The sequence below is a fragment of the Equus quagga genome, chromosome 8 (genome assembly GCF_021613505.1).
Source record: "Equus quagga isolate Etosha38 chromosome 8, UCLA_HA_Equagga_1.0, whole genome shotgun sequence".
NCBI classification, from domain to species: Eukaryota; Metazoa; Chordata; class Mammalia; order Perissodactyla; family Equidae; genus Equus; species Equus quagga.
The window spans coordinates 56,546,908-56,561,098 of record NC_060274.1 but is presented as its reverse complement, the minus strand read 5'-3'; the positions used below and the strand labels follow the sequence as shown (position 1 = coordinate 56,561,098).

At 38.3% G+C, this 14,191-nt stretch overlaps 1 protein-coding gene across 4 annotated transcripts in view; it reads right to left on the bottom strand.

Annotated features, from left to right (window-relative positions):
- CROT (carnitine O-octanoyltransferase) overlaps positions 1–11,924 on the bottom strand; it is a 53,898-nt gene extending 41,974 nt beyond the window's left edge. Inside the window, exons 1-6 of one of the 4 annotated variants that reach the window (XM_046670076.1) lie at positions 11,795–11,924; positions 11,264–11,341; positions 8,524–8,659; positions 4,921–5,045; positions 3,267–3,448; positions 2,976–3,100 (exon numbers count right to left, since the gene is read on the bottom strand). In XM_046670076.1, coding sequence (XP_046526032.1) covers positions 2,976–3,100; positions 3,267–3,448; positions 4,921–5,045; positions 8,524–8,638 — 547 coding nt within the window. In that variant the 5' untranslated portion in view covers positions 8,639–8,659; positions 11,264–11,341; positions 11,795–11,924. The other 3 variants (XM_046670077.1, XM_046670079.1, XM_046670075.1) reach the window with 3 other exon arrangements.
- Positions 11,925–14,191: the final 2,267 nt, after the last annotated feature.

Genomic DNA, 14,191 nt, shown 5'->3' with positions numbered 1-14,191 from the left:
TGGAGATGCCAGTGAGATGCCTACAATTGAGATGTTAGAGGTAATGAAGTTTTTGATAATAACAAGGTGTAGGGTATGACCATGGGAGTGGGTGGCTGCCTGAGAAGGAGTAGAGATAGAGATTCCTGCGGGAAGAAAGTTAAGGAAAGGAGAGGCCATGATCATCTATAATTGGAAGCTAAAGTCATCGAGAATGTGACTGAGGTAGTAATGGAAAGCAAGACAATGAGACTGGTGCTAAAGCAATCATTGAATGAAGAGGAATGATCATAAGGAAATTCACCGCAACACTGACATGCTGTGGTCATACAAGCTGATAGCATCTTGTGTGTGTGTGTTGAGGGGGGAATGCCCGGGGCATGAATAAATTGTAAGGAAGAAAGGAAAATGGAAAGGGCGATGGGAAATAAAGAGGACACCAACATCTCCTACACGCCTTCTAGTACCAAAGTATAAGAGAAAAAAAAATCCCCACTTGAGATGGTTATAAGGAAAGTAGTACGCTCAAAGAATAACCAGGTTTCAGTGACAGTACCTTTCAGAAGGAAACAGGAACTTTTGGAGAAAAAGTTGAGGATATAATGGATTTTGCTGACCATGAGGTCCAGAAAGTAGAGCAGAAGTGTTTGGGGAATGAGGGGGGGTGGGTCACAGTAGTAGGGAACCTGAATCAAATTAGGCTATGCACAAATCCATGAATGCAGATGACAAGAGATGACAGGGGGAAGTCTGAACTTCTTGGGCAAAATGAGGTAAACAGGATGAAAGGCATGACTGACTCAGTCTTAATGGTCTCTTAGGGGATAAGTAAACAAACAAAACAAAACTCATTCTAACAAGTGCCTCCTTATTGACACTATCCTCTTAGTCACAGCAGCCTGCATGCTGCCCTCTCCCTCAACACACATTTCCTCCATATCCAGGATAGATTCCATGGCCCAACATTATAATTTTTCCCTGGCAAAAACCCTTAAATCCTTCACTCTCTTTTCCTCTGCACCTGCCCCTGATTGATGCTGAAGAAAAAAAACACCAACACACCATCTAATCTAACTTTAAATTCATAAATATACATCTCAAAAGGGTACTCAACACTGTCACTACACCTACCTACACCTACACTGTCACTGTACCTACACTTTCACAGCATATTTGCTTTTCCCACTTTCCAAAATAGCTTCAAACCTTCTCCTTTCTCCTCAGATCTTCCACCCCAGCTGATAACCTCAGTTCTTATTTCACCAAGGAAAACACAAGTTATACATAGGACCTCCTCATCTTCCAACAACAAAACTAACCAATCTATCTCCATCCAGATTCACACTTTCACTCCCTCTCATCCTTGCTCCTGTCAGAGACCAATCCCTCTACCCTTTCTGCTCTTGATCCTCTCAGCTCTTACCTTCTCAATGTTTTTAGCTCCTTATCCTTTCTCCTACAAGATTACTTTTCTTTCTCACCTATGTCATTCCTATGATATAATTATCACCCATCTTTTAAAAAAACAAAAACAAAAATAATATCTCCCACTGTAAATCAAAACTTTTTTTGCAAGCATTAATTTCCAAATGTTGTCACCTCTTCCTCAGTTTGCTTTTATCTCCTCCAGGTGAGCTCCCTTGCACAACTTCCACTAAGACAGCTCTTGTCAAGTACAGCCTCTCTTCCCATCACGTTGACAAATCCAGTAGTCACTTTTAATTTTTACCTCATTTGACCTCTCAGGAGCATTAGAAAAAACACTTCCACCGCCTGGCTTCTGGGAGAGCACTGTCTTTGTTTTCTTCCTACCTTGGTCTCTTTTGCTGGCTCCTCCTCCTCTGACCACCAAATACTGCATTTGATTGTGATAAGAATGGTTCCCCTGATCATCTTCACCTATATTTGTTCTGAAAGCTTAGCTACTCTTATGGCTTTAAAAACGATTTCTATGCCTGCTAATGATGACTCCTAAATCTATATCTGCAGTCCTGAATTCTCCCCAGAACTCCAAACTTTGTATCCAGCTGCCTATTTACATTTCCACTTAGATATTTAAAAGGTATCTTAAACTCAACATAGTCTAAGGGACCTCTTGATTTTCCTCCCTAAATATCTCCCCTCAATTTTTTCCATCTCATAAAGCAACACATCTATCCACCCCGTTAGTTACTCAAGCCAAATATCTTGAAGTCATTTCTGATTCTACTTTTTCTCTTTTATCTCACAACCAATCTATGAATAATTCTTCTAACTACAAATCCAAAATACATAACAAAAACAACAATCTGAACTAAACAAAAACAAATAAAAAGCCAAAAACTTGTGCTGGATCATCTTATCATTCAGATCCTCAGAGAGGCCTTCCCTGACTACCTAATCTAAAACAGTCACTAAAACTAAAACTAGCAGTTACCACAACAGAATTTTCCATTTCAGGATATGTTAGGACACCAAGCAGAAATTAAACACCAGGCTACTAAACTGACAGTAAAAACAAAAACTTTGATGAGTCAATCTGAACTCTAGTGCCTTGAAGAAGAATGATACGAGGTTCTCACCTCATATAAGGGGGAAAAAGGCACACCCACAAAGAGAAATGGGGCATGAGGAGCACACACAAGAAAACACTCAAAAAGAGAATTCAGATAAGAAGGAACGAGGGTAGAAAGGGAAGGATCCAGATCATATGCTCCGGATTTCCTAATACTCTGATTCATAATTCTACTCTTGAACTAAAATTTAAACTCTCAAATGAAGCAAAGTGAGCATCAGGTTTGCAGAGAATCAAAGATATAGTTTAGAAAATCCATTCCCATAAATTACTTCCAACTAATCAGAATGACTGAAAGATAGGTTCACAAAAAGCCTTTAATTAGTCAAAATCCAGTAAGAAATATTCTTCAAAAGAGTATGCTCCACAGTGTCATAACTACAGCAAAACTACCCAAATCCTAATGCCTTTACCAAAAAACGTACCCAAGTTTTCTACTTACCAGTCCTAAAATAACTCATAACTGAATCTCTAGTAATTCCTGGCACCTTGCAGGTAGAAAATAGCATTCGGAATTGACTCATATCTAGAGGAGTATTTCCAACTTTATGAACAGGCACTTTTTCTCTATTGAAACAAAAACAAGTATTTTTTATCAAGAAGTCATTATAAACCTTATAAACTAAACAGTCACAACTCTAGCATTCATCCCCAAACTAAATCAAGCTTCTCAACATTTTGCTACCTGAGACCTTGAGTAAATCTGTTACTAAATTCACATAACTATCCTTACTTTCTTAATAGCTGCCAGTAGTTTAAGTTATGCCAAAGATTTATACTTCCTCTTTCCAACTGAGTGCCTTCCTTTGGAGGCCAATAGTGTTCAATATAGGGCGCAGGACCCGCAAAGTTGACATTCAGTTGTGACGGCATACGAACATCCAGATACGCAACATTCAGCCACCACTCTTCCAGCTAAAAGAAATTAAAAACATCAGCCTAATGATATTGATAATACTTGAATGTGTAAGTGCTGGCAAAATAAATAAATAAATAAAAAAGAGCTATATTTGTTCTTTTTGCTTTACTCTTCAATACTTAACGTATGTTCTTGTTTTAAATCAACATAGATATTGAAAAATGCTATTGTGATCATTTCTTTCCTTTAGAATTGAAGGATCTTAAGTACTATTCAGTTTAACTACATTATCAAAAACATGAAACAAGAAAGCACTAAAAAGACACCTTCAGACAGATCAAATTGTCACAAATACTCAACAAAGTACTTAAATGTGTTTTCTCAGAGCACCTGGTGTATAACATGCATTCAACAAATCCTCACTTAAATATAACAGTTATTAAGGAATTTACAATTTTCCTTTCCCAAGCAAAAACGGAAATATCAAATCAGAAATATAAAAACTTTTTGGTGGACTAAAAACTAATTTAGATTTCTCAAAGACACTACTTTCTATGTGTACCTCTTTCACAATACACAATTGAATTTCATACATAAGTAAACAGATCTCATAAAATTGCTTGGCATTCTTTTTGAAGAAATTGATGTTATAAACTATAATCAGTCATTCAGAAAAAGATATAAGTGAAAAAGATACAGACAGAACAACTTCTTTACCTTTACTCTGATTTAATTAAAAGCACTCAAGTTTCAAGACTGAAAATAAAGAAATCTGGAAGTAGAAAATTTTATTATTCCATCATAGGTATCAATGGCTAATGAAAAAATCAGCTTGCTTTTTATTTCTAAAACTAAAAGATAGTTACAATCATTATTTCTATACTAAGGCAATGTTTTCTAATTATGAAAACTCATTCTCTGGTTCATACTATAGAAATAAGAGTAGTTTAAGCTCAAGAGGTCAAAGAAGATTCCTTGTGGAAAATTACTGAGATCCTCAATAATTATTATACCAACATCTCAGTCTATATAACTGAAACATAGAATACTCATAATCATTCTCCATTCCAATTCGGCAATGGCCCTTTTTCTCCCCTGCACTATTTAGATATTTGTACACCACCTAAGTGACATGTCTACTTTAGTGTTTTGGGTTTTTTAGCCTATGATTACCTGGACAAGATGTTTCTCTGAAGCATGGTCTACAGATCACCTGCATCAGAACCATAGGGAATAGTTGCTAAAATAAGGATTTCTGGGCCCCCATTCCAGAGATACCGAATTAGAATCACTGGTCCCAGGAAATCTGCATTTTAACAAATTCCCCATATGATAAGAGAGGAGCACACTCACAACACTCAAAACTCCCCAGAGTTAAATAATTCATTCATTCTTTTGGATAATGATAATGACAACAATGACTTCAAGAATTTTTAAAGTAATAATTTTAAAACAAAATCTACATACATTTTTATTTTTCATTCATTAAGCATCAATTTCCTAATTATAAGCACAATAACATAAATACCCAATTTCTTTTTCCTTTTGCCCTTTCAAGTAATTTCTCGTGTAATTCTCCTCCAATCCCATTTTTAAATTTTTGGACAATTTCTTCAGTTTTCTTATATTCTTCCTCATTTGCAAAGGGCTTTACTATAAAGAAAAAATATGCATTAAAGTATTTAGACATCAAGTACCACAAACTCACCTCAATTTTTATTACTTATACAAACCTTAAGACTCAGATATGTAAAACAACTATGTATGTATTCATTATCACAGAAGGCCAATAAGTTACAATAATTTAGCACATGATAACGGCTGAAAAGCAACAATGCAAAATACTATAAAAAATAAAACAGTGGATATTATGTAATCTGATAATCATGGTCTGAAAAATTATTTTAAAATAGTCCAAGATGATAGTTAAAATGACAAAGACAGAGCTATCGTCTAGCTATTAGTCAATAGGAAAGTAAATCCTGTTTAGCCACGAATAATAGAAATTAAGCTCCTTTCCACTAATGTTCAAGCAAAGCCTTGAACATTATGTATATATGCAATATGTATGTAAATTTAAGTGTAAAGCCTGCCCAGAGCTGTTCAGGGTGTCTTGTGGCCAATAATGGTTTCCTTCAAAAAAAGAAAAAAAAGGATACAGGGTTCTTAGTCCATGAAAAACTGTTCTGAAAATTAAGCTGTAGATGAAAGTAGAATAGAAATCAAGGGACATTAATATTAATATCTTCCTTTTGTTTTATTTTGTCTCTTCAAAGTCTTATCTTTTTTTTTTTAAAGATTTTATTTTTTTCCTTTTTCTCTCCAAAGCCCCCCAGTGCATAGTTGTATATTCTTAGTTGTGGGTCCTTCTAGTTGTGGCATGTGGGACACTGTCTCAGCGTGGTTTGATGAGCAACGACATGTCCACGCCCAGGATTCGAACTGACAAAACACTGGGCCACCCGCAGCAGAGCGCGCGAACTTAAGCCACTCAGCCACTGGGCCAGCCCCTTCAAAGTCTTATCTTAAACTCAATTCAAAAGCTGTATTCAGAGAAAGTATAAATGAAGTGAATAATCAAAAAAAGTGAATAATCAGTGAATTTTTAAAAAAAGAAATTAGAACTTCCAGATGAGAGTAGATAAGAAAAAAGAAGAGAGAAAAAGAAGATATAAAAAAAATCAGAGGGTTTCCAGTTAAAGTGATCTAAATACATACATTTATTTCCACTCCTGGAAACTCACTAAAATGACAGTGAAGTAATAAAAAAGGCATAAATTCATAAGGACAAAGAAAATGAAAGAAGAGAGGACAGCATACAAGTTAAACTAACATTTTACAAATTAGAAAACACATGGGAAACCAGTAACTGACTTTGTAGAATGGAGAAACTTAATATCTAAACCCTGGAGATGGAAGGGAGGAGGAGACAGGGTGGGGTTAGGTGCAAACCAAGAAGCAGCCCCATCCCTGCAGCAGAATCCCAGAAAGCTTCAACAGTTCAACACAGGTGGGCTCCCAAAGGCAAGGGGCAAAGAAGGCTCAAAACGGGAGGACTGTTGGAAAGTCTTTAAAAGCAGCAGACAACCACGCCATCCACGCTAGACCCTGCAGGTCTCTTTCTCCACTCTAGAAAGCCAGGCAACTTCCTCCCAATGCCAGTAGAAATCCAGAGGTTTACTCTCAGGAGTTGAACCAGACAAACTGAATACATAGATTCTACCCCATATTGAAAAACAGGGATTATAATGAAAGTATACACCCAGAACAATGAGTCCTCCAGCCCCCTTCCCCTACCCAGCCCCCAAAACACTAGCAGTCAGGCTTATGCCTTCTGAACAAAAGATGAGAGGATTCTTCTTTGGGGAAACCAGTCAGTCCAAGAGAAAGGAGTATTTGGCTATGCCCTAATGGAACTGCTATACCTCTGCCCTATTACCCTACAAGGCTTAATATAAGGTCCCCTAGCCTCAAAGCCCTACCCATGCACACAGAGGTCCCAATCAGCTTTAAAGGTCTGACTCTTAAATATGAATGACTAAGGATTACCAGATATTGAGGAAAGCCTCTCACATGAGTCAGAGAGTAGAATGGAACAAAAAGAGGATTGGTGATATCAAACAGTACATAGACCAAAAAGGGAAAGGCACAAATAATGAAAGGGAAACAGTTTTTTTAACTAAAAGCTTAGCCCAGAAGGACCCAGATCTAAGTAATAGGAATTCCAGAGAGCAAAGGGAGGAGAAAACTATCAAAGAAACATACTTTAAAAATTTCTTAGAACTGAAGAACATGACTTTTAAACTAAAAGAACCCACTGAGTGTTCAGAGAGATAAATGTAAATACCTACACACGTGTAAAAACCTACATCACTGGGAAATTCAGAATGGTAGGGACAAAGAAAAACGTTCTCAAAGGCATCCTGAGAGTAAAAAACAACAGGTCACATATAAAGGATCAAACATCAGAGGGGCATCAGATTTCTCAAGAAGAACAGTTTCTTCAAAACTCTTAAGAAAAATCATTTCCAACCCAGAATTCTATACTCCACCAAACAATCAAGTATGAATGTAAAATACATTCATTTTTAGGTCTTAGATTCCTTTCCTCCTAGACACGCTTTCTCAAGTAGCTACTGAAGATACATTGCACCAAAATGAGGGAAGATAAAGAGGAAGATGGAATCCAGGAAGTAGAGAATCCAACACAGGAGAGAGAGGCGAAGAGAACTGCCAGGATGGTGGCCGAAGGAAAGCCCCAGGATAACAGCTGTCCAGCCAGCTCAAGAAAAGTGAATGCTGACTGAACCAGAAGAGTAGAGGGCCCCAGCAGAGATGTCTCCAAGAAGAAATGAAACTAAGAGAATATCTTATGTGTTTAAATTCAGGGATTTTCAGTGTATTGAAGTGTTTGGAATTCAATTCATTATGGATACAAAGTACTAAGCAAATGAAAAATGAGGAAAAACAAAATGTAGCAAAAAGATAATCAAAGTACACTGAATGGTTCTCTTGTGAATAATCGCATAACCATAAACCCTAAATGGTCAGGCGATTTAATTCAAATAAATACTGATTTAAATCAGGTGAAACCTGATTTAATACTAATTTAATCCCAAATGGTGATTTTGTACCACTATATTGAGAGAATGAGAGAGAAAATGTGGATATGTTGGATCACATATACATTGGGTGTAGGGGGAAGGAAGGTTATGAGATACAGAAAGTTAAACCCACATCTTTTTAGGAACGAATTTAAAATATTTACAACTAAAAATTCAAGAAATAGCAATATAAGAATGTTGGTTTAAATCCAGAGATAAACAACACAAGAAACAGATACAATATTTGAAAATGCTTGCCTGAGGGAGTGGGATTTGCAGGATTCCCAGTTTAAGGGGGGATGAGGCAGAGGACTACTACTTTTTATTGTAAGCCTAATAGTACTATCTGGCTTTACAAACTATGGAAAAATTAACATGAGAGAGGAGAAGTTTTGGACATTTTAAGAATACTTTAATTATCATGAGCCTAGAGGAAAAAGCAATTAGATCCTCATCAACTTCTAACAATTTCACAGTTTTCTAAGTTGCTAACAAAATTAATATACACTAGAAGATTACAAACATACCTGATTCAAGATATCTTTTTAATGATTCTTCAAGTGAAGGAACAGGCAGTGATGGAAGAGAATCTTGGTACTGAAATGTTCGTTCTTCAGCTGATTTAGCCAACTGATTTTCCATGATGCAATCACAATCGGAAAACTAAAGAAAAAAGCCCTCACAACTTCAATCTCATAAATATTCTTATATATGCTAGTTCCAATTCACCAAATTAATATCTAGGGACCACAGGCTACCCAGAACTTGATGCTAGTTCTTAAGGCATTCATAAACTTGTCAGAGAGAGAAAAACAATTTTTTTTTTAAAGTATAGACTCACAGTGCTAGAGGCTAAGGAGTGATCAATGGGAATGGCATAATTATCATTAATTGAGCATCCACTATTTGCCAAGTACTGCAGTGTTAAAGAAAATGTGTTATCTCCTTAATCTTCATATTATCTCTGAATGATGGCATTCACGGCCACTCTACATATGAAGAAACCAAAACTCAAGAGAGATTTAGTAACTTGCCCAAAGTCAAAGCAACAACTCAAGCCCAGATCTGTTTGACCGCGATCTTCCAAGTATATAAAGGCTACACGATAGCGGATGAGGAGACCTGCAGTAGGTCTAAATGGGCAAGTACAATTCAGATGCAGAAAAGGATGGGCTGAGAGAAAGAATTTTGAAGAGCAAAGTATAAAGAAGTGTGGAAAAGTCATCCAACTGTCGAGTTACAGAATATTATAGTATACACAAATCACATGACAAGCTGCTGTGACCTAACTGTGCAGATGGTATATGCAGATATGCAGAATGGTTTCACACATCCCAAAGCAATCTTCAACACTTTCCACAACTGTATTAATTTTCATCAGAGAAATCAAACTAACTCAAAACTAAATCAAAATGAATGATGTATGTAAGTGCTAAATGAAAAATGAGATTTCTCAAAGAAATTAAATTATATAAATATATATAAATTAAATTATATATTAAAATAGCAATTGAGAAATCAAGAACATTAATATTGAATAAGAATTTCCTGTCCTTTAAATACTACTTTTTAAAACTAACAGCAAAGCCAAACAAAATATTCCACTCATAGAACGTTACAGAATAAACCATCAAAAACAAGGGTGTGGCAGAGACTGTTTTCAGCCAATATCATTTTTCCCATTCTTTCTTAACAGAATCCTGAGTTTTAGTTGGGTATACAGCCACAAAACTGTATCTTTCCTACTCTCCCTTGGAGCTCAAGTCCAGGTTTGTGATGTATGTCACAAAGGTCATGCCCCTATTAAGGACTACATGTGCTCTCCCTGTGCGTTCTCTCTTTCTCACTGCCTAGCAGGTAGTGCCAACTGGAACGGCTTCTTGGACCTATTATTGGAAGCCATGCACTGAGGCTGTCAGAATCTACTAGCTCTGGACTCCTTCCTCTACACGTATGAAAAAACTTTTATCTTATTCATGCCATTGTATTTTGGCCTTTCTTTGCTAGGGTAGAAGAGCTTAGCCTATACCACTAATATAAAGAGAGAATCCAAAAATGAGGTACAACAAAGATCTCATAGTTTCTCCCTATCTAATGACTTTGGCTGCACTTCTCTTTGACCATCCATAAACATGGTTTTAGACCTAATGGAAATGTAGATCTAGGACCAAATCCCACGTGCCTCTGGACAACCAACTTTAACTGAATTTCCTTATCTGTAGAGAGGATAATCATATAATCAGATAGAGTTGTTAGGATTTTTTTAAAAACCGCCTGCAAAAGCACATTATAAAAATAATCTAGTAGAGACAACCATATTATCCTAGATAGAATTTCTATGAATGGCCCCCAGGATTCCACTCCCTCTAATCCACAGAACCTATGAATATGAGATTATCACTTCCATGAGTGCGACTGTGTTATTTTATACAGTCAACTGACCTTAAAGTCGGGAGATTATCCAGGTGGGCCTAATCTGATCACTTGAGCCCTTAAGCGCAGAAAGCTTTCTCTAGCTGGTGGCAGACAATGAGTCAGGGAGGTTAAAAGCATGAAAAGTGTTGGAGGTGTTGTCTGGCTTTGAAGATGCAGATGGTCAGTCTTATGGAACTGAGAGAGGCTTCAGCTGACAGTACAGAAATGGGAATCTTGGTCCTACAACTGCATGGAAATGAATTCTGCCAACAACCTCAATGAGCCTGCAGGTGGATTCCCCCCCAGAGCCTCCGGAAAAGAGCCCAGACATACAGAAACCTTTATTTCAGCTTTGTGAGATCCTAAACAGAGTACCCAGCTAAAACCCGCATGGACTTCAGATCTACAGAAGCTGTGAGATAATAAATTTATCTTTTTAATTGTTAAAAAAAAAGTTTGTTAAGTTTGTAATAAATTGCTATGGTAGCAATAGGAAACTAATACACATATATATAAAAGATAAATTATTCTCTGTGTACCTCCCTGCCACTTAATAGACTCTAGGAAACTGAGACCAAGATTACTAATTCCATTCTCACTACAATCTCACCTCACCAGGAAGTACATGTTAAAAATATGAATTATCAGATTCTTTCATGAAGGATTATTTGCCATGAATTTTCAACCACAAAGATTAAATTAAATAATATAATTACAAAAGAACCTATATATGCATTTAGAAAATGAGGACACTGGATTCAATTACAGTGGGCTTCCTGGTGGCATTAAGATGTAAACTCAAAGCGGAAAGTCAATCAGAAACAACAAGTAAAAAAATAGATTGTCACATACCAGTACACCAAGATGAACTGTTTAGGACTGACGGTAGCCTGTTGCAACAATTCTGTTTTGAGATCACAAGCCTGGCGACTGTGGGAAGGAAGAAAGAAGCTTAACAATTGCAGGGGGGGGATAATTAACAAAAACTTGGAAAGAGGGTGGAAGGCAGACAAGCCAGGGGTTGGGAGGCCCCAAGACTCAACTTTTGGTAATCACAGCCAACACATGCGAAAGTCCATCTGCTAGAGAGCTGGATAAAAATTACTACAGGATTAACTAGGTTTCGGACAATCGTACTCCGTTCCATTAGACAGGTCCACAGGATACAAAGTACATCCCGATGCCCAGGTATCCGGTGCCGGCGCCCTGTCGCAGGGGACAAGCGTTCAACGCTTGGCTCTAGGAGGAGCAGACGGCGACGAGAGCGGAGACTCCTCCCACCAACCCAAGGGCAGCTCTGCACACTCAAGAGGCCACCAAGAGAGAGACAACTCCAACCAAACATCACGACGGACCAGCCTAGCGGCCCAACCTCAAGGGTACCTCTCCGACCCCGGCAGGTGAGATCACTGATGACAGGAGACCCTCGCTGAGTCCTGACACCTCCGTCGTTCTACACTATTTAACTCCGTTCTACAGGACGTAACTTTCCCCCACCCGCTGAGGATTAAGGGAGGGAGGGGGCGCAGCGTCGCCCGCCTGCTTTACCTCGCAGCCGCGCCAGTCGGCTCCCTAGCGGGAGCCAAGGAGAGCGGCAATTGGATGGAAAGCCGCGAGGGTCCCGCCCCGAGAACATTGGGGAACAGGGATTGGATGGAAAGCCGCGAGGGTCCCGCCCCGTACTTGAAGCCGGGGGCGGGCCGGGCCTGCGCTCTAGTGGGACCCGCTCGCTGTTCCCGTGGGTGTCCTCTGCGCGGGGTTGGATTCTAGGCTGTGGGCCTGGGACGGGCTCGCGGGATGGCACATGGACTGTGTGAACACTGTCGGGCAGCAGTTAACTGCTTGCCGCAGGTGGAGCACAGCGCCCTGGCCCGAGATACGGCGGGGCTTCTGGGTCGGCGGTGCTCCGCCCACGCAGGTACCGAACCCTCGGAGACCGACGCAGGAACGGGTTGCTCAGACCCATTTTCACCCAACTTGTACAAGACTGGGCACCCTGTTTCCTTTTCTATTCTAGCCCCAGCTCTGACTTATCAGCCACTCCTCCCCCTTCTCTGTGCGACGCTTTTTGCAGCCTCCAAACAAGAATTTATACCAACGCGTTTCCTGTTTCCTGGCAAGAGAACAGTTGACCACACAGATTCCTAGTTGACCTGTCTTTGCCTTCATACACTGAAGCTGAAGTTTGCCCGCTTGGGTGTGCTTCAAGCACTGCGCCATCCAGGGCCTCCCTATCTTCCTCCAGGTCTTCATGCTGCCTGAGATCCTTGAAGCCTCCAGGGATGCTCACACTGAAAGCTTGGGGTTGATCTGATGTCTTTCACTATCGCACCAAGAAATGGCGTTTTTAACCAGAGCTAGACAAGTTCTAGAGGAAAATCATAATGTGGTTAACTTAGTTTCCAAGGCTAATCTATTTTCCGTTTACCTCCTGAAATATAGTTTCATTTTTTTCATTTTAAATACTCTTTCAGTTTTGTGAAAGAAAAGACCAATAGTTTACAGTGAGTCTGAACTAGATACCAAACATTAAGAACTACATTTCAAATTACTATGTTATTACAGATGCCAATCTTTTGTCTTTCCTAACTCCCTTAATAGTAAGTCTGACCTGAACAGAACTGAGGCCATGTATAACTGAATATTGACTTAGCGTGAATATTCCTAAGTTTTCTACAGAAATCTTAATGTGTTTGATTACAGTGCAGCTCTAGCGCTTGCTGGAGGTGTTGCATAATATATGGCAGACAGACCTTTCTAATAAAAGTTCTGAATTCTGAAACATTTCAGGCCAAAGAAATTTCAGATAAGAGGTTGTAAAGTTGTAGTAATTTCCGAAGACACCATAAGGAACTTTTATCTCATAGTATGTAAGTGCTGTGTTCTGGATAATGTTAAAATTGGCTTACAAGATAGTATTCTTGGAGTAATAAAAAGCTACTCAAAAACTTTCATTGTACATTTTTCTCATGTCTAGTGAATTTTGCCACCTGTGAAAAAGTTTCTGCATGTTGAATGCCTGTTGGTGGCATAGAACTTCGGGTCACCTAGCTTCACCGTCCTTCTCCTGGTCTTGGTATTTATTTAAAGGGAAACAAGATATTTCTGAAAAGATTCTTGGAGAGAGAAAAAATTGTGAGACTGTATGAAAATAAGTGGAACAGAGACCTGAGTGTGGAGGGGGAAAAAGGTAATCTTTTAAAATATACCGATAAGCAGATGTACCAATAATCTCCCAAAGCATATATTTATAGGTGACTTTTTCTTCAAAATGCATAATATATATTTTAAAGTCAGATTCCAAATTGTGTTCTGTTCAGGTTAGATTTGAACTAGTTTGCATTTTTTAGAGTGAGATGGAAGATAGTAGCTAGTGAGGAAGATGTTTCAGGCACATGAAGTGTATTGATAACAAGAAGTTGTTCCAAAATTAAAAATTGACTGTGAGTCAACTATTTTTCTGGAGAAAACCTGTAAGTACTACAAGTGGGGATAATAAGTTTTTTTAAGTTGCCTTAAAAGATCTTTCATTTTTAATCCTATGTAGCTCTTTCTCAGTATACCCCAAATAGAAAAACTCATAAACAAGTCTGAGGAAGTTCCATCATAAAAAGTATAAAAATACTAGAAGTTTACATTTTTATCTGCAAAGCTAGCTTGCTGCTAAGACTTATGACTCTAAAAAGTAATGATATGTAGTATAAATAGCTCTAATCTATGGAACAGATCTTTAACCTATTTTCATCTGGATGTATAACATAAGCATATTGAAGAAATAAT